Here is a 20,828-nt window from a genome sequence, read left to right as displayed (position 1 = left end):
CACTATTTTTTTGTATTTCATTAGTGAATTATTGTCAAACTTCTAAAATTATAAATTGTTTTGAGCTGACTCATTCAAACGTTATCATACTTTGCAATCTGTTTCACTGATGTCATAATTTGTAATCCGTCTACCAAAAACATTAAAGTGACAGTTCAGTAAAGGGAAGAGTTTCGCAGCATAGACAGACGCTCTGCTGCCTTTCCAAATCTACATCCGACGCGGTTTGCTCAGTTTCGCTTTTGACGGCACTCCACCCGCTTGGTGGCTCCAGCGATTCGCCTAACGTTGCCGTTCTAGCAAGTGTCTTCTCTATTACTCATTTATTTTATTTCCCTTCCTCTCGGCAAATCTCCTCTAGGGGGAGGCAATACGGCGTCCATGAGCCTGATGGGAAATGTAGTTCATATGCCGCGCAATGAGGAAAGGGTCCCCCCCATCTGCACTACAAGTGCCATAGGGCTTAAAGGCTCATGGCATATCACGTGATGCGCAAAATGGCTTCCTTGTGTGTAAGAGAAGGGGAGCGGGATACGAGGTAGAGGGTTTTGAAGTGTTGCGACTGGCGTAGCCATGCAGAAGATCAAGTCGCTTATGACCCGACAGGTATTGTATGGGGGAGAAGGGCAAACTACTAGTGCTAATAAAGGGGCCATCTGGAGCAGTTCTCGCAGGACAGTGTGGGGCGGGCAGTGCCCGGGGGCGGGATGTATGTTTGTTACAGTTCCAGGAGCAGGCCGAAGAGCAGTGCTGGAATGCAATGACGGCTTTTGTTATAGTATTTTGTTGGTTGGGTCTGTATGGTTGTCAGCCTCGTCGCTCATTTCTACCGTCTTTTTTTCCTGTGTAGTTGTAACAATATTATAACCCCCTGCTTTCTCCTTTGCTTTTGTGACTGCCAGCCATAATTTTGATCTCAGGTCTTATTTTGTCCTAAACTCCCAGTGACGTGAAGTTCAGAGTGTGGCTTCATATGTTCCACCGTTTCTTATTTAACGTAGGGCTGTAAAACTGGACGTTTCTCTGCTGGTGTCAGGTGTGAGGAATGGGGTTGGGGTGGGGACTAGTTCTGCTAAAGCACAGCCAGGAGGTGATTCACAAATGTGTGTTTGTGTGTTGTGGAGTGAGAGTCTGAGGTTTTTTTCTGTATTGCCCTTGTTGATTCACTGGAAGAAATGCCCTCTCTGTTCCCTTGTGCATTGAACTGACCCTGAGTGGAGAGTTGTTTGTAGAAGGGTTGGCATAGTATTATTACAATAAAAGATGGTAAGTAAGATTTCTTAAGCTCCATCTGTCTATTGCAGAGATCCCCAACCTTTTTGAGCCTATGGCCCCTTTTGAATTCTAACACAGGGTGGAAAGCACAATAACATTGTTTCTGCAGGAGATGGAGCCAAACACAATAGGTCAGAGCAAGGTTATGCATAGCTCTCATAGTAACTGTTCAATGAGAGCAAGCATGGTACAATGGTTAAGAGTTACAAGACTCTAATTTAGAAAACCAGGTTCAATTGCCCCTTTCTCTACATGAAGACCTTGGACTTGTCATGGTTCTCTTAGAAGTCTCTCATTCAACACTGAGGCAGGCAACATCCCAATATCTCTTGCCTTGAAAACCCTACTGGGTCACCATAAGTCAACTGTGATTTGATGGCACACACACAACTTTTCAATATTTAAGACAGAAACACTTCTCAGCTAAGTTGCCTTTTAATATGGGTAAGTGGCAAGAAACTGGTTGGCAGGTGCTATGGTGCCCGAGACACCCCATTGGAGACCCTTGTCTGTTAGATTTTCCCCCAACAAGGCTTATGTTCAGAAATAAATTTATATAATAATTTCTTAAAGGGTAAGGAATGAATGAACGAAGTAGATAAATTCACTAGGAGAAGGGAAAGAGGGGTTGACTGTCTTCTGGGTAGTTTATACTATATGTTATTACTAAATTGAGTCAAAGGAGATGAAGCGGGAATAAATTATTTAAAATTATAAACGATCAGTGGATGTTCTTCAAGTATAGGACTTTATCAATCTTGACTTCCAGTATAAGTTATAATATCAGTGTTTAACCCTGACTGTTCAGGTGGAACTCTTCTGTCAAGCCGTTAAAATTGTCTGAGTGAGAAGCTGGTGTGAAGGATTTGTTGGTTTCTATCAGCTCTGGATGTCACAAAGCTTTATGCAAGGCTGCTGGTGTAGGGAAAAAAGACTAGATGAAGGAGAAAAAATGATGCTGTTTATGTTATACAAGAATATAGTATGGAATGTAAACATTTTGTCTGGTTCAGGGGTGTTGCAAAGTATCCCACAATTTATAAGTAGTTTAATAAATAAATATCCCGCCTTTCCTTTTGGCTCAAGGTGACTTGCAAATCATAATTAAAAGTGTAATAATTAAAAAAATCCCCCCCCCCCATTTGCAGATACCTCGTATTGATGCACAATGATCATCCTTGGACAATAGAATGGATTTACTGTGCAATGGCTGTGGGTACATGAAATAAAAACATATGTATTCATATGCTGCATCTCTCCTTGGGGGCTCACAGCTGCTCACGATAAGGGAACATTGCAATACAGTGACTGTATTAAGATTGAAAAATGACAGGCTGCAGTGAAGCTGCTGACTGATGGAGAGGAGAGTGATGACATAGAATATCCTTTCCTTAGTCCTTGGATTCTGCTCCTGCTTCAGCTGTTTTTTTCCAAAGGTTTTCCAACAGCCCTCCCCCAGAAGGATTCTACCTCAGCCAAGTAGTACTGGATGTCCTTGTTCCATGGAGCCTGGGCTGCTTTTTTTCTGGCAGCTGCAGAGCCTGTGTCTTCTGGCTCTTCCCAGCGGCAATTATGGCAAATAAATGCACTTGCAGGGGGATAGTGTTAAATCCCTCTCATCGGCACTTAGGTGTATCCAGTAGCTTTATCTCTTGCCTTTCTGTCAATAAAGAGAGAGGTCCAGGGAAGACCAGTCTGTCTCCAGATGTTGCCTGCCTTTTCTGTATTTCCTTAGGCTTAATCCCTGCTGACACTCTGCCTGGTTATGTATTCATTTGGCTCATTTATAGTCCCCCTTTTTTTGTGGAGGCTTGGGGGTGGACAACAAGATATTTACACCTGGGGAGTCTAATACTGTTTGTTTCTTGAACTGAGAAAGGCCTGCTATAACAAAGTTTACGAACACCTACTAAAGGAAATGTAGTTGTATATTTTAGCAGGGATAAACCAGTACTGAGAGAAGGGAGAAAAGAATATGCTGGATTCATATGTGCGTTGAATCTTGAGTCTGTTTTCTTTATATATTTGTCACATTTCCCCCCGTACATCCTTACCCCAAGAAACAACATACATTGTTCTCCCATCCTCCATTTTATCCTCACAACAACCCTGTGAGGTAGATTAGTCTGAGAGAGAGTAACTGGCCCAGGGTCACAGCTTTAAGGCAGCATAGAGGTGGCCTCCTGGGTCTCCCAGGCCCTCTGGCCACTGCACCACTGTGGTTCTTGATGACCATGAAGTGTGACCCGAACTATTCATTGGATCAGGTAGCAAAGATAGCATATTTTTACATTTAAAGACAGTGCCTTAGATATAACATAGTATGCTGGAAAGTACTGTAAAATTAGATGATTTACAGTGCAATCTGTGCATACTTACTTGCAGTTAGCCCCAGTGCTTACTGGGACATACTTCTGAGTGGATGGTGCCTGCTGTTATGCTGTTTGTGTTGCTTTTAAAGCTAGGTTATTGATACTTGTCTGCATTCAAGTGAAATATATAGCCCCATTTCAGCAGTATACATAGCTCAATTAGATCTTAGGATGGGCTGGTACTATATAGGAAGTATTTATCATTGCTTCCTATACAGCTTTACCATTGTCAGATTATTGCCACACAATACCTTATATTTTTATTCAACTGTGGAGTATAATTTAATAGAGGAATGAGCTGGCATGTAGTGGAGAGTATCACACCTTGTGTTGGCGGAATATCCTGTTAATAGATATGTAATGAGAGGCTATTTCCGGGATGATGCTGTTCACTTCCATGCCATTAAAAGTGTCAGCTACCCCCTGTTAAAGGAAAAGGACATTTTTCTCCAGGCCTTTTGGCAACTCTGGATGGAAAAGAGCTGGAAACTTTGCTCTTTGCCAGTATAAGTTGTCAGTAAGTGTAGATCTTCTACTCTGCTGGTGCTGGTAAATGGTGGCCGTGAGTTCCTCCCTAAATTTATAAGTTGATAGTCAAATTTATGGGGGTGGTAGTTGTTGAAGTGTTTCTGGGATTGCTGTCAACTGTGTTTGACTGTCATAGACTTATAATAATTAAATCAACTTTAAGTGTTTACTACTGCATATTTAACTGTGGAGTATGCAGAATTTCAGGGATTCCTGAAAGAAACTACATTTCAGTCTGGTTTTGGGCCTAGTTATAAGACTGAAACAGACTTGGTTGCCCCCCTCAATGGCCTGCACCAGAAGATGAACAGAGGGAATATGACCCTGGATCTCTCAGCAGATTTTGATACCATTGATTGTGGTATCTTTCTGGGCCACCTTTTGGGGTTTGGACTGGGAGACACTGCTCTGTGGTGGTTTCAATCCTACCTTGATGGTAGGTTTCAGAGTGTAGTGCTGGCGGCTTCTCTGCCCTTGGCCTCTAGTGTCTTCTGTAAGGGTCAATATCTTTTCCATATCTATGTAAAGCTGCTGGGAGAGGTCATGCACAGCTTTAGTGGAGTTGCCACAATATGTAATAGTAGCTCTATCTTGCTCTTCTAGAAGATCCCAGGGGCTGTGGAAGCTGTGAACAGCTGCCTCGATGCAGTTTTCAAGTGGATGAGGGATAACAAGCTGAAACTTAGTCTAAACAAAATGGAGGTGCTACTGGTGGGGAAAAGGCTTGACTAAGGAAACGGGATATATCCTGTTCTGGATAAAGTTGCACTCCTTCTAAAGGAGCAGGTTCATAGTTTGGGGGGGGGGGGGAATACTTGATCAGGCATACTTTAAGGATTGCCTTCTTCCATATGAACATACCCATTCACTCGTCATCTCTGTAGGCTCTGCCATCTGAGTTTAAGTGGATGGCAACCCGAGAAGGGACCTTCTCAGTGGTGGCACCAAAACAAGGAGATTTGCCTTTCTTTTGTTTGGCACATCCCCAATAATTGTTATTGGTTTTCCTCTCTAGTTTTGACTTTATGTGTGTTTATGTTTTTATTGAATTATTGTGTATATATACTTTATTTTAAATCTTTTTAATATTTTGATGTTTGCTGCCTTGGGGATCTTATTTGAGTGGAGATGCAGCATAAAAATGTTGTAAATAATAATATCTTTCTTGAGCTGTTTTTTTTTCTTTTTGTCTTCCGAAGGGTCTCAAAAGTCCTCAGGGAGATATTCACGATTTGAGCCCACTTGAGAACTTCAGAATTCCTACCAAGGTATAGTTAATGTACATTTATTTATTCATTCACTTATATATATAAAACCAGCCTTTCTTTTTTCCAAAGGGAAAAAAAACTTAAGGTAGTTTAGAAAGAAACATGTAATATGTGTGGGGGAGAAGCAAACTGATGGAGGGGGTGTCGTTGTGTCTTCCTCTCTGTCCCTCAGAGCTGGGAATCATGCCAGGTAGATTAAATGCAAGGGCCTTACTCTGTCTAGCCACAGAACGAGTGGCCATTGAGGGAGTTTGAAAATGAGATGGACCAGATGGAGTTTGAGACAGCCAATGGGAAGAGGTTCACCCTTCTTTCTCTTGCTAAGCTGGTCCGCTGCTGTTTTCAGTGTGACATTTTTCGCTGGTGAACATTTCTCCTTGAAAGTGTGGTGTCAAACTGTGCCATTAGGGACTGACAACGTATGGTCTATGGGTTGGATCTGCGCTGTGGAAGCCAGCTAGCTCTTTCGAGTCAGGATGTGCAGGGGGGGGGGGGGTGTAGTGGCACTGTTGCCAAGGACGACACAGCCAAAGTGCAGGTGTGACACCTAATAAGAGGCTTGCTATGCCATGACCAGCAAGCAGACAGCAATGCTGTCCCTTCCCTGATGGAAGTGGGTTATGCAGCGCTGGCATAAATTAATGCCAGCAAATGAGGGTGTTCCTGGGACGAAAGAGCTCAGGAATTCAACTAAAGCCAGCTCCACTGCAGAGAACATCTCCACTGGCACCAGTTCTTACACTAAAGCAGTGTTGACTCCATGTCTTCCCAGGTGCCCGGGTATTCCGCTTCCACATAGCTTCCTGGCACTGGCATAATTGCCAATTGTCACACTGCCTTTTAAGCTGTTTCACCCCCCCCCCCCCTTCTGAATTACACTGTTAGTGGTGTTACTGTCAGTGCTTTATTGTTGTATAGTTGTAATTAGTGTAACACCTGCGTATTTGGCTGCCATATGTGTGTTTTTACCAGGCAACAAGAAGAACTTTGCGTAGTTGCAAACAGATGTACACAGCCTCCACCCTTCCCTTCTCCTTTACCTCCGCCCTTGTTCGTATTCTTCCTTTGCCTGGGTTAACTTGGTCCCATTGCTCAAACATCATGCAAGACGGGGAAACGAAATTTCCCCAGTATTTAAAACGAAGCAGATTTTTAAAACGAAAGCTCAGCCTCTTAGAACTCTGTTAGTTGAAACACCTTTTGTCTTTAAGTCTTGAACTAATTCTTTCTAGCCTGTATTTTGCGAGGTGTGTGTTCAGTAGGCTTTCAGAGGAATTGAAAGATTTTGTTTGTGGCTGTCAAGGTTTCCAGTGCTGCTGTAAAAAAAGGGGCAGCTTTATGGTTTATAACTGGACAATTTGTAATGGGAATTGGTGATGGCTAATGGGTTGTGTCAGAGGATGTTGTTTCAATTGAGGACATTTACTGCTTTTTATTGCGGGCTGTTTTGAAGCTTGCAGCGAAACAGACTATGCATTTATTGAATGGATGGATGAACTGCCTTCACTGCCGATGCTTTGGTAAGCAGTTTGTTGAAAGGGAGAAGTTCAAAGGAGCAGGAAGAGAACAGGAAGAAATGTTTCTTCTCATTTCCTCTTCTGGGTTCGGTAGACTAGAGCAGGAGGAAGTGGTCTTTTTTCTGCTTCGTGATCAAGCTGTGAACCCACACAAAACAAATGTGTGCACATTGGATGCATCAGGGCTTGTATATATTTGGCTCTACTGGGTGTGCCAATGAGCACTACATGTACAGCGAATGGAACCATGAAGAGTTATTTTGGCAGCCTATTACGTACAGCCACATGATCTCCGAAAAGCACAAAGTGGTCATAGCCATCTGCTGGCTTGTCTCCCTTGGCAGCCTTATATATTTTATTCAACTTACAGGCTACTCTTCCCCATATGGGTTCAGGGTGGCTTACAACATCAATTTAAATAATCAATAAAACATTATCTTATGGGTCTTCCCCCCGCCCCCTTTCATACTTAAACCTGAACCAAGGTGGAGTTTCTGGATGTTGCTTCTTTTGAGGAGGGACAGGGGGTGGCTGAGACATAAACTGAACCCACCTTCCGGAAGTCTTCTGCTCCAAACAGAGGGATCATTGAATCATAGAGTTGGAAGAGACCCCAAGGGCCATCAAGTCCAATCCCCTGCAAAGAGGAGAGACATTGGAGACCTGAAATGAGCACCAGGATGAGGGAGAAAGTATTGGTTTCACTTGTTCCCTGTTTTTTTTGCCTTTGTTGGTTGCTTGTGTTAGTGAGCAATGTGTGTGTGTGGGGTTAGTCGGGCCAAGGAGAGCAGCCCATCACGAGGACGAGCCTTCTCCCTTGCAACCACAGCTGCCTGCCAAGCAGTTTCTTCCCCTGGACTTTAAGGTCCAGGAGAACAGCCCATTGCCCACCCCAGCAGCTCCCCACCCCAGCAGCTGCACCACAAGGCCCTTTGCCACAGGTACAGGCATCCCTGGCCACCCCCAAGTCAAAGCTGTGAACCTGGGCAGCTCCCACCATTCTCCAGAGACCTGACTTACCGTCAGGCTGTTTGGCAGCAGTGGCCAAGGCAGTTTGTCCTGGAGCAGCTAGGCTGGGAGGGTACTCCTCACCCCCTCTTCCTCTTTGATGCAAAAACAGTGACCTCCGAAGGCCAGCGCCTTAGCCAGAAGATAGGCCCCTGGCTTCAGCCCAGGAGCTGTGAGAAGACACCTGGAAGGTAGGGGAAGGGAGAGGTCAGAGGCAGCTAACACCTCTCCAGAACTGTGAGGGAAAGCCCAAACAAACAGGCTGTACCTTGATCTGCCCCAGACTTTCAGTGGTTCATGGAAAGGCAGTGTTAACAAGAGACATGGGGCAAGAGCATTTGGTATCCTGTAATCTCCAAATTAGGTCACAGTCATTGAACACGTTGGAGAAGGGTGGGTGCTGAACAATAAAATGTAAATGTGGCCAGGGGTGGATGGTTTTCCAGATGGTCATGGACTACAATTCCCATCAGCCGCTGCTAGCACGGCCAATTGGCCATGCTAGCAGAGGCTGATGGGAATTGTAGTCCATGACCATCTGGAGCGCCATAGGTTGGCTACCCCTGCTACGCATTGAGTAGTGGAGACTGCTCAGTCTGGATAAAATCTTGTAATGAGATGGGTGTGGCTCATGGGCCATAATTGGGAGACTCCTGGGCTAGAGGTCCCGAGGCATGATTAAGTACCATTTCTAACAAATGTGTGACCTTCTGAATGTTTTCAAGTGGAGGTTATTATCTGCTTTCTCCCTAGCCCTAGAATCAATGTGCTTTTGTCAAATTATTCAGAATTTAACTGCATCTCTGTGGCCTGAACTTTGAAGGGTTCCAGAGGGATGATCTAAATTTCAGAAGCTGTACAGAAGTTAAGCAACGACGGCTGTGGTTCACTGTCCAGAGGGAACACTTTGTCTTCACCTTGAATTCCATGGACTTTTTAAAAAAGGAACTTGTATTCAGCTGTGAAATTGGTGTTGCCCTGGAGGAAAGTATCAGGATTGACAGCCTGAGAGATCCTTTTTTAATTATCTGTGCAGTTATTTTGGGAGGCCTGTCAAGAAAAGTAGGCAAGTTAGGCATACATTCCTTTTCTGTGAATCGTGTTCACTATCTGTTTCTTTAAAAAGACTTGTGGGGTGGGGATATTTGGGATTTCTTTTTCATTCGGATAACTCTTATGGCTTTTCCTGACACTGTCCTCCTCATGAACTGACTGTGCAGACATAGCTAACCTGCCCAGATGATGTCTTTCCAGCAAGTGTTTTTGTCTGTAAATAATTGATTCCCTCAGTCAGGCTGCTAATTAGGGTGGTTGTCAAAAAATGAAATCCGATTGGTTCTTGCTCTAGAATACGTGGTTATTGTGCACATCTTTTTGAGGTGGTCCCAGTTTTTGGACTGATTGGAGGGTGTGTCTGATGATGCTACCTGCAACTACACAGATCTTTTCTTCCCAAGTTGCTCTGAATTTCTTACCAGTTTTAATTTACTTTTCAAATTCTTCTTCCTCCCCCTACAGTATGCTTGGAGGCTGCCTGCCTGCTTTAGGCAGTTGTCGCCCACACCTCTCTTAATGACAGGATTTCAATTCATGCCTAGTCAACACTGTCCACTAGACAATTCTTCTCTGCCCGGGCTTCCTAGAGATACCCTTCTTGAAGGAAGAATTTTCTGAAAACAAAGGAAAATTGGATTTTAATGTATGGGTTTGTTATGTCTTACTATTTATAGTGGTAACTATTGTAATTGTTGTAACATTGGAAGCTTCCAGGGGGAGGCAGCATGCAAGTGTAATAAATCAAATCCAAGTCAGTCACTCTGTATGTCTGTCATTGTTACCTGTTCTTAAAACAAAGAAGTGAATAGGTAAACATCTCTCTGCACACCATGAGTAGCTTATGATAAGAATCTCCAGGGACTGTTAATTAAATCTTTCTGGAGCTCTGTAGACCAGAGAGTGCGCTGTAAATCATAATGAAATTTTTGTGTTGCTGTTCACCCTTGAGACCGCCAATATGTTATGACAGGAAAAAGCTCTAATTGCAGAGCTAGGAAAGCCGAGTCGTTTCCTTGTGTGTGTGGTGTTCTGCAGATGTAATTGTCTGGAAAAAATGTGTGGGAAACATGCAGAAGAGAACAACAGAAGGCATGGCCATAACACGGTTGCCCTGCACTGGGTCACCTGTGCCTTGCTTAACAAAACATCCTCCTTTTTTGCAATGAGCTGGTTCTCAGTCAAGATGGACTGGTGTTCTCTGCTTGGTTTCTCCAGTTATATTTTTGTTGCTGGTTTTGTGGCTTCAGTTGTATTTGGTAACGTGTGTGTCATTTGTGCAACTTGCGTGGCTAATGTACTGACACACAGGGCAGGTTCACAATTGGCGAGCTGCGAGGATCCTTTGTGAGTTGTGCGGAAAAGGTTGAGTGTGTGGCAGATGGCTCCGTTCCCTCAAGAGAGAAGCAAAATTGACAAAGGAGGCTTTTGGGCCGATGAAGTTTAAAATCATCTATGATTCACATTTGTCAACATATTTAACTTTTTAAAAATCCAGTTCTTATTTGAATGTAGTTAAAAAATCCCTTGCAGTCAAATTTTTGTGCCTGTTTAGCATCTCTGGCCCCTGAAATTTCATTCCACCAGAAAAGCCATAAGAAGCGTCACTAACCTCTATTGATTTTAATCAGTGGAAACTCCTCAGCTATCCTTAGCTCTGTGTTAGAAACCAAGACCTTAAATGACTTTACTTATAATTGAAGTTCATACATACTCCACAAGGTGGCAATTTAATACAGCTGTTGACTAAAGTCTGAATATGGGCTGAAACATTTTGGAGGTGTATTTTATTTAATTGTAAAAATTATATGTGACATGAAAAAAAACACTGCACATTAGCACACTCATCACCCTCTTTGCATGATTCCCTCCTCCTTTTTATGCCTTTCGTTGCTGAGATGAATCAAAATCACTGAGATATCTCTCCCACACAGTCAGATGGAGTTCCTATTTCTTTGGCAAATGCCTATTGAATAATTACAGTTCATTCATTAATTCTTTGGGACAATCCTTTAGGACAACTGTGCTTTCAAGGAGGATTGCCAGTTCCCTGACCCATGCTCTTTTCCATCTTCCACCCCCTTATAAGAGCAGAAAAGAAACAGGAAAAAACCTGGTGCAGCCCTGTGGCAGTAGCTGATTTATCTTTCAGTCTCCTAGTGTTGATGCTGGCAGGAGGGGAGAGAGAAGGCTAAGGAAGCAAAGCAGTGGGGAAGATGGACCTCTGGGCCAGTATCGTCTTCGCTCCTAGTGGAGTGGAAGATGCCAATTTCTTGAATTGTTTCATGTAAAACAAACCTGGATGTCTTTATTAATACCCCAGTTTTGTCCCCAGTGGGAACCTAATGTGACTTGCAGCAGCATCTTCTCCTCCTCCATTTTCTTACAATTATCCTTAGTTCAGTTGTTGCACAAATTCCTCTCCCCCACACCCCCACGTTCACCCAGACACATATTACAAAATCTCATCAGTGGTGGGTCCCAGGGAGATACAGTCGTCTGGTAGTCTCCAGCCTTCAATGCTGGTTGTAGCATCATGTGATTTCGAGCTGGTCTGTCATGGTCTCCAAGCACCCCCCCCCCCCCCCACAACATGAGCCCCAGGCTAAAAACCAAGGTCAAAAGTCCTTTGGCTCTTTGGCTTACATCTCTGGCAAGAGCTGGATTTCAGGCTGAGGCTCTACTGATAAATGCCTGTTATTATCGCCTTCCATATTGTCTAGCCTGCTAATTGAGAGGTGCCTATCAGGTCCTACTCTCTGTGGCCTTCAACTCCAAGGTTACAATCTCAGTCTAGGCCTTTTCTGTGATGTCACCTCTCTTATGGAATCCCTTTCTTCTTCAGGCTCACCTGTGCCTATGTGTCTTTTTTGTAGGCGCCACACCAAATTATTCTGTTCCCCAAGCCTTTAATTAAACAGTTTGTCTTTTAATGCTGTTTAAACCTGGGATGGTTATCTTAAGCTGTCAGTGGTCTGTTTTGCGGCCTATGTTTTTATGCTGCTCTGGTGTTTTTAAATGCTGGATTTGTATTGATATCTTTATCTGTTATTATTTTTTATTTTGCAAGCCATCTTGGACAGATTCCAAGAGAGGTGGCATGATTTTTTCCCCCTCAATAAATCTTGTGAGGTTGGTTAAGCTGAGAGTGTGTGACTGGTGCAAGTCACTCCAAAGGCTTTCAAGGCAGACTAGCCATTACACCATTCTGGGTTTCTGTCGTATATATTGGGTTAAGAATCCCTTTAGCATTGTTTTGGCGTGACATCTCCAGTAGGCAGATCCTCAGCAGCCTGCGAGGAATAAGAGAACTCATTGTTAGGCTGGTACTGAGAGTGCCGTCCTTCACAATAACACAATAACATATGCTGTCAGCCCTCCTAGGCTAAGATTAGACTTGCTTCTCATGTTATGAGATACAAAAATTGACTGTGGCTGTATGCCCATTTGTCATAGCAACAGCAAGAGAAAAATGTTTTGAGGATAAAGTCTTCCAGTCTTCTTTTTAATACTGGTGACCTCCCCCAAAAGCCCAGCGCCGATGTCTTGTTTGCGATTTTGGAGACTCGATGCCCTCTGTGGTCTTGCGTGTTCCTCCTCCTCGTGCAGATTCTTTCCCCATTTTAGAAACGAACCAATATTAAAAATCAGTCGTAATTACTCAAACCAAAGTTTGCAACTGTGATTATTAGTTGTGGGTTTGGAAATGCTAGTCTGAGCTAGGCTAGTGTATTGATATTGTAAGTCCAGATGTAACCTTGAATTACAGTTGGGCCTGAAGAGGGGATAGAGAATTTGCATGTGATGAAGACTAGCAAGAGAATTCAGGGAGCATATGCAACAGTGGGCTGATTCTTGATTGTTTCATAGCCAACAAGTCCTCTTTGATGCAAATGTTATGAGTTGATGGTGTGATTGCAGTTTGCAGATTGTTACCGATTGGTGTCTGCTTTGTCAGAAAGAAGTCAAAGGGAAGATTAAAGCAATACTGTTTAAAGTGGTCAGATGTTCTATGCAAATGTACTGTGATCAGAGGTGTAGCTACAAGGAGGTCAGGGGTGCATGTTGCACTGGGCGCGCGCCTGGGGGGAGCAAAAATTTCAGGTTTGCGTTTTATATTTTTTAGTGTTTTCAGTTTTTGGTCTGCAGAGGAAGCAGTTTTTAGGCTAGCAGCACCAAAATTTCAGGGAGTTTTCGGGGGACTCTCCTGATGATACCACCCAAGTTAGGTGAGGTTTGGTTCAGGTGGTCCAAAGTTATGGACTCCCAAAGGGGGTGCCCCCATCTGCCATTGTTTCCAATGGGAGCTAATAGGAGATGGGTGTTTGTTGTGAGGGGGAAGCGCAAGGAGATTGTAAGCCCCTTTGAGTCTCCTGAAGGAGAGAAAGGGGGGATATAAATCCAGACTCCTCTTCTTCTTCAACAGCAGCAGAAATCCCTGGCAGCAGAATCCCTTCTTATCCCTGGCAGCAGAAAAAGGGAGTTTTATTGGCGTTGTTGGTGGAATGTGGCACTCCAAGTTTCAGTTAAGATTTTGGCAACCTTGTATGGAGGCTCTTTTTGTGTCTTCTAATACAGTGGGGGAAACCCTCTTCAGAAGAGCCGTTCCCGTCTACGCTGGAATGTTGAAAGACCAGAAGGGAGTCCCAGCTTTTGTTATTGGCTCTATTACTAGTGAGAGTAAGCGACATTTATTATGGGCATCCTGCAATGGTCCAGGTAACGGAGTCAGGGCATTCTGCCCTAGGAAAGAAAGAGGCTTTGGCACACAGTGCTCTTTATTCAAAACAGTAAGAGGTGTAGGCGTATTGTTGCTGTTACCAAGCTCTTTGTAAACGGCCATTGTCAATTGCATGTTGTTTGCTTTCTAAACATTGTAACACTATTTCCATGTAATCTGTGTTAAGGAGGAACTTCGAGAGCTTCGGGAACAACCAACTGATCCTCAGGCGCAGCAAGAAATAATTAACAGCATTGAAGAGGTCTATTTTTCCAATGATTCCTTTGATGTTGTTAAGTACGAGTTGGAGGTAAGAAAAGTTTATCACATTTTCATCCTGCCATTCCTCCAGAGACCTTGAGGTGGTGTGTATAGTCCGTCCTTCCTTTCATTCTCCTAACGGTCCCGTGAGGAAGATTAAGCTGAGAGTCTGAGTGGCCCAAGGTTATCAAGTGAGTTTCATGGCCAAGTGGAGATTGAATTTAGGTCTTCCCGATGTTGACCCATCACCCTCACTGCTAGATCATGTTGACATATTCTGATTTTTTTGAATTGGAACACTGCTTCTAAAGATGTTCCTCATTACTGTACAGGATCTGTATTTTCCTTCTGTCCTTAAAATATCAGAGTCACTTCTTTAGTTGCTTGGTAAACGAAGATATCTAGTGGGCACGGACTGTGCCATCTCCCGGTACTCACTGATCTCTAAATAACAGAACAATTGAGTGGCTTGTACATGAACATTTTTATTTGTTCTTTACACACAGAAGCTACCCCCTGTGCTGAGTCTTCAAGAACTGGAAGAGTACAGAGACAAATTAAAGCAACAACAAGCAGCTGTAAGTAGAATGGATTCCCTCCATGAGGTCATTAATTCTTCTCTGAAAGCAAGAAAGATAGCTGACTCTAACTTAAATGCAGTTTTGCAATTTCAGCACAGCCTGGCAATTTAAAGCATCTCTCAAACTTGTCTGTTTTCCCAAGCTCCACTTTGGCCTTTGTCTACATATCCAAATGCTCCAACTGCCCCTGTTTACTTGGGATAGCCCTGGTGTTTTATTGATTTCTTATTTATCCATTTGAACCCTGCTTTCTACCTGAAGGGACCCAATGCAGTTTACAGCTGTAGTCTGATGTAGTGGCTGTCAGAGCGGTCCAGAATCTCTGTGCATTCAAATAACATTCTGTGTCCAACTTGGCTTGTAGCATGTTCTGCTGCTGCTGATTTTTCTGGCTGAGTTTGTTCGTTGTGCACATGAGTTCCAATGCGTGTGCATGAATAATGAATGGTAATGCAGAGTACTGCCCTGCCACCTTCATATCCCACCTGCCAAAGTATGCAATAAATGCACAATGAAAGTGGGACAACTGTGTGCTTCTAGAGTACAGGTGTCAAACTTGCAGACCTCCAGATGTTATGGACTACAGTTGCCATTATCCCTGCCAGCATGATGCTGGCAGGGGATGATGGGAACTGTAGTCCATAACATCTGGAGGGCCGCGAGTTTGACACCTGTGTACCAAAAGAACAAATGTGCTGTAGTCTTTGAAATCAGGTAGGGTAGGATGCTGGACCACGGCTTGCAAAATTCCTCAACATTGGTCCCTGTTTTGAAGAATGAGGGTGTTACAAGGAAATTCTTCAGTTCAGTAACCTTTATTAGGCATCAAGAAGAGAAGCACCAAATAAAAATATACAGGATAAGAGAAGTGGAAGGGATATCGAAAAAGAAGGTTCTTATTTTTTTCTGCGAATCTTTGGAGGATGCCTGCCTCCCTGGCTCCGTTCTTTGCTCTCTCTTTCTTTAGCTGGCATTCCGTGGCATTACCTGTAGCAAGAGAGGCCTCGTCAATGCTGTAAGGGAGGAGGATGGAATAGGCAGTTGGTGGATCCTTCAAACTTAGTTCAAGATGGCTAGCCTTGCTGTCTGGGCTGTATTTGGGGGCTTTGGTTTGCTTGAGTTATCTGAATTGCTTCACTGAACTTTTCTTTAAATTCTGCTGAGTGTTTGTGTGGGAAGTCATGTTGAGAGAGATGGAGAGTCCTCCTCTTTGCTGGATGCACGCCAAACTTCATGGATTGACTTGCAGAAAGGAATGTCTTGAGACTGAAAATGAAATGTACTTAATTCTGTGTCCTTGTGGTGGATGTGACAGCACAAAGATGCTTATGGAGTTCAGTGCTAGCAAAGCACAAGATGTAACTGGAACCCTGAAAGAGGAAAGGATATTCTGCACGTTAAAGGAAAAATAATAAATTATGAGTAGCATGCAAGCAGTAGTTGCTACATTGTGTAAATTGCTTCCAGGGTAGTGCATTTATTTTCAAAAAGTGGATTTGTTTAAACCCCCTTTAAAGGTGAATCATTTATGAGTACACACTAATAACATGGTAAACAGACTATATTAAGCTTCATTGTCCGGGTTAATTTTTATTCAAATGTGCGCTTTAGTTGGGAAAGGGTAGGAGGTTATTTTCAGTATGGCTGCTGATTTCCTGAAAGAGTCTATAATTCTGCTTGTTCTTTGAGTTTTATTTACCATTTAGACTTGCAAATATTTTAATGTAATGCGTTTAGTCCTGCTGATAATTTTGAAGAATTTCTGATACAACTTGTGGTTTATTAAAGATTTCTGATACTCTTCAAAGTACTTGAAGCACAATAGTTTTGCTCAAATGCTGTATTTCCCATGATTTGTGTTCTTCATTGTAACATTTTATTTTAAGGTATCCAAAAAGGTAGCTGACTTGATACTTGAAAAACAGCCCGCCTATGTGAAGGTAAGGCGGGTGAACTGGGTGCTGGGAGAAATGTGTTATAGTAAAAGCATTGTGTGGTTTACCAAGTGCTATGACAAATGTAATTCAGTCCAGTTAATAACTTCCATTAACCATAATTGTGCATGCTTTAGTGAAAAGGGAAATTGTTGTTTTAATCTCAGAAATCTGTGGCACATATATTTGAAAACCTATGCTTGATCCCAGCAACGGTGCACTTATGCCGTTTTGATCAATATATAATTACCATAATTAATTTCATTAATAAACCCCAATTTTCTTCATTGGCCTAATGTTGGTTGCAAAACATTAAGGTGGAGAAATGTACATTTTGCGGTGCAAAACATTTGTATCTGTGATGACAGTTAATGGTAGGATCGCCTAACCCAAATATGTTGGCTGTTGCTTTCATGAATCTCAGCAGCTTGGAATTGAATAAGCTGAGAATATTTTGGAGAAAGACCAAGTAAGTCAAGTACTTTCCCCAAGCTTGGTTTTAACCTTTTTAAAGGGCTCCAGCATATCCCAATGATGAAATATTGCTGTAGCAATTGGAGAACAATTTCGTTTTTATATCCCGTGTAATTTTCCAGTTTCTTGCATTCTTCAAAAACAATTAAATCCTATCTCCCTCATACTTTTTGACCCATGAACTGCAGATAGACTTTGGTTTTATGAACCAGCCTGTCAGTTTTTCCATGTAAGGAATGTCCTCTACAGAAATATAGCTAGAGTAGCTGAGATGTAGAATACCATCTTCCTTTCTATCCAGTTGCCCTGTCCAAGCACTATGGTATCCTAACTAACATAAAATGTGGCACCGATAGCACCATCATGAGTCTTGCTTATGGTACAGTGTGGCTTGGCTTCCACTGAGAAATAACTGATGAGGAGTGATGGACAGGCCCATTCATTCCTCTTCTTCCTTAGACTCCTTATTATATTCCTTAGTCTCCCTAAATGGCTTGGGTCCAACCTATCTGAAGGAGCACCTGAGATCGAGCAGGAAACTCTCCTTGGTGGTCCCTTCCCCTGACGCTGTGGGGGGAGGGATAGCTCAGGAGGGCTTTCTCTGTGGCTGTCCATTCCTGTGCTACTAATGAGCATTTTGCTGGAAGGGTGATTTTCTTTGGCATCTCTTAGAACTCATAGATGCTAAGTACTGTCACCCATCCTGAGAGGTGAGATCAGTACCGTATTTACTATAAAATAACTTGTGTGGTTAGCTTTTTTTGCTCTGAGGTATGTTTTTATTTATGCTAGCCACAAAACTATAATGTGGAACTTAGCCTTTAGTGTTCGCACTATTGGCTTTTAAATGCTTCTATTTCCTTGAAGGATTATTACCCACACATAAAACAAACAAAGTAGGTATTTAATGTTAGCAGCAGCAGCATAAATAGTCCTGTTTAGTAGCAGCAGTTTAAAAATAGTCCTGTGCCTAGATCTACACTGAAGCATGGCTGCCTAATGGCTCCAAAGGGATTGTTTAAGCCTGTTGTGGCGATAAGAATACTTCCTGAATGCCAAATGTGTTTTTACTTGATATGAGTTGTCCAAACATAAGCATATTCTACCAACCATTAACTGGAAAGTTTTGTAGGGCTCTTTTGGCATGAGAAGAATAAACTGGAAGATGACCCCAACTGATCTACTATCAGTTGTAATGAAAGCGAATAACCTCCTGGTAAAAACTAAGTTTTTCTAGTCTTGTCATCTGGAATTGATGTATTAAAGTTGGAAGTCAAGGAGCTAATGAGTGGGCAGCTGTTGTCAAGCAAGGGTGAGCTGTATGTAACTCAGAGGATTTCTGTGAAAACAGGAAGGCTATTGTACTTTGGCCATTTCATGAAAAGACAAGAGTCACTGGAAAAGGTCATAACACTTGGAAAAGTTGAAGACATGGCCTTTGGTTTGCGAGACCTGAGCAAGGCTGTTAACAATGGGATGGTTTGAAGGTAATTAATTCTTAGGGTTGCCATAGTGTAGAAGTGACTTGACAGCTTGTTAACACATACTGACATCCTACGTAAACAGAGATTGAATTTAGTAGGTACAATGAATAGTATCAAGTCACATTGGGCTAGCAGTACTTAACTGTATTTTTGTAGGTAATTTCCCCTTCAGTTGAAGGATCATTTTCTTGTTGGCTACATACATTAACCCTGATAATGCATAATGTGCGATGCTGAGAAAATTGACAGATCCAGGCATGGTCTTGTACCATGATCATTCCTTTGCTGGTTTAAGGCCCATGCTGCTTTTTACTGGTTAAGATTTTTTTTAACAACTGTGCTCATGTGAATTAACAATAAGTTTGGAGGAGCATCACCTTTTAACACAGTGACTTTAATTTTGGAGTAAGTAAGTAAATAAATTAAATGCTGTTATGTTTTTGTAGGAACTTGAACGAGTGACATCGTTACAAACTGGCCTTCAGTTAGCTGCAGTCATTTGCACAAATGGAAGACGGTACAGTAAAAGTTTTTTCTTAACTGCTATGTGAAGCTCCCCCTCCTCCTTCTGGCCAGGGATTGGCAGATATGCTGTGCAGATATGGTGTCCCTCCTTCCCCTTCTTGGGCTGTCTTCTGTCCATCCTTGATCCCATTGGTGCAGTTGGCCAGCTTGTGGAACCACAGGGCTAATGCCTGTGGACCGGGTAGGCGTATCAGGCCTTGGCAGGCGGCTGGCCTTTCTGGTGGGAGCCAAAGTTGAGATTGTGTCATCTACTATCAGTGGTAATGAAAGCAAGTAACCTCCTGGTGAAAACTAATTTTTTCTAGTCTTGTCATCTGGAATTGATGTCTTTCTGAGCCTTGCAAGTCCTATTCGTCTCTACTTCCCTGTCCTTCTCTAAGTTACAGTGTTTCACTCTTGGCTCAAACTCTCCTTCACTCTTCCCCTCCCTCTGGCTCTATTCCGTCTTTTATCCCCTCCCTTCTCCTAGATCTGACTTCTGATCCCACTTCCCTGCTCTCCCATAGGCCCACGGGGTGCTTAGGCCCCATGGGGTTGAATGCACATGTTTTAGTGTCCCCTTCCCCCAAGTACCAGGGTTAACTTCACTCTACTGAGACAGGAGCTCTTCATTTGGTCCCCTTGTAGAAGCTTCTTTTAGTAAACGATGTTGTAAGGAGGCTGTCCTGTGCATATATTGCACTATAGATTGGGCGGCTTATGTTTTTGTGGAATCCTGTTTGAATGTGTTGAAAGAGATTTGTTGACCTTTCAGCTTGGGACTATCGCTCAGGTGTTCTATAGTGTATATTGGCTCTAATCTCTGATTTAGAACTTTGGTAACTGATCCATCACTCAAACTTTGACTTCCATGATCACTAGTCTGACTGTGGTGTGTGTGTGTGTGTTCACCTGCAGACATCTGAATATTGCGAAGGAAGGTTTTACTCAAGCCAGCCTGGGCCTTCTCGCCAACCAACGAAAACGTCAGCTGCTGATGGGGCTGCTCAAGTCCCTGAGAACAATAAAAACTCTGGTAAGAACAGCCTGTGTCTGGCGATCTATTAAGACAGTTTAACTGTAGCATCAGTTGCAGTAACCTGCTTCTCTTTTTCTTCAATTTCAGCAACAAACTGATGTACGCTTAAGTGAAATGTTGGAGGTAAGAATAGTTCAGCCCAGAATGTAAATGTTGGTGAAAGGCTGGTATTCTTATGAATTCTGAATGTGCTAGAGGCTGGCAGCTACCATCCTGGACTGTAGGTCTCTGAAAAAGATAAGACCTGGCTGCTATATGACTTGCCCACACTACCTGCAGCAGCTGTACCTGTCCAGAGGAAAAGCTGTCACTACCATGGTCGGAAGGAGGAGAAGAAGGAGAAGAAGAAGAAGGAGGAGAAGAAGAAGAAGAAGAGGAGGAGGAGGAGGAGGAGGAGGAGGAGTTGGATTTATATCCCCCCCTTCTCTCCTGTAAGGAGACTCAAAGGGGCTTACAAACTCCTTTCCCTTCCCCCCTCACAACAAATACCCTGTGAGGTAGGTGGGGCTGAGAGAGCACCAAAGAACTGTGACTAGCCCAAGGTCACCCAGCTGGCATGTGTTGGAGTACACAAGCTAATCTGGTTCCCCAGATAAGCCTCCACAGTTCAAGTGGCAGAGCAGGGAATCAAACCTGGTTCTCCAAATTAGAGTGCACCTGCTGTTAACCACTTCACCACGCTGGCTCTCTAGCCTCTCTAGGAGGAAAAGTGAACAGCAGGTGATTCCCTTTATGCTGCCAGTCTTCTGTTTCTTTTGCTGTACTTAATTAGGCCTCCCTAGACTAACTTATAAGGGAGCTCGCTTCTCT

At 43.1% G+C, this 20,828-nt stretch overlaps 1 protein-coding gene across 1 annotated transcript in view; it reads left to right on the top strand.

Moving 5' to 3' along the window:
• The first annotated feature begins 464 nt into the window (after positions 1 to 464).
• VPS50 (VPS50 subunit of EARP/GARPII complex) overlaps positions 465 to 20,828 on the top strand; it is a 96,411-nt gene continuing 76,047 nt past the window's right edge. The window contains exons 1-8 of the mRNA XM_048511067.1: positions 465 to 606; positions 5,375 to 5,443; positions 13,929 to 14,051; positions 14,509 to 14,580; positions 16,470 to 16,523; positions 18,922 to 18,992; positions 19,898 to 20,015; positions 20,106 to 20,141. Of these exons, the coding sequence (XP_048367024.1) occupies positions 574 to 606; positions 5,375 to 5,443; positions 13,929 to 14,051; positions 14,509 to 14,580; positions 16,470 to 16,523; positions 18,922 to 18,992; positions 19,898 to 20,015; positions 20,106 to 20,141 (576 nt within the window). The 5' untranslated portion in view covers positions 465 to 573. The remainder of the gene's footprint in view (positions 607 to 5,374; positions 5,444 to 13,928; positions 14,052 to 14,508; positions 14,581 to 16,469; positions 16,524 to 18,921; positions 18,993 to 19,897; positions 20,016 to 20,105; positions 20,142 to 20,828) is intronic.

This window comes from Sphaerodactylus townsendi, linkage group LG11 (genome assembly GCF_021028975.2).
Source record: "Sphaerodactylus townsendi isolate TG3544 linkage group LG11, MPM_Stown_v2.3, whole genome shotgun sequence".
Classification (NCBI taxonomy): Eukaryota; Metazoa; Chordata; class Lepidosauria; order Squamata; family Sphaerodactylidae; genus Sphaerodactylus; species Sphaerodactylus townsendi.
This window is presented reverse-complemented; position numbering and strand designations above follow the sequence as displayed.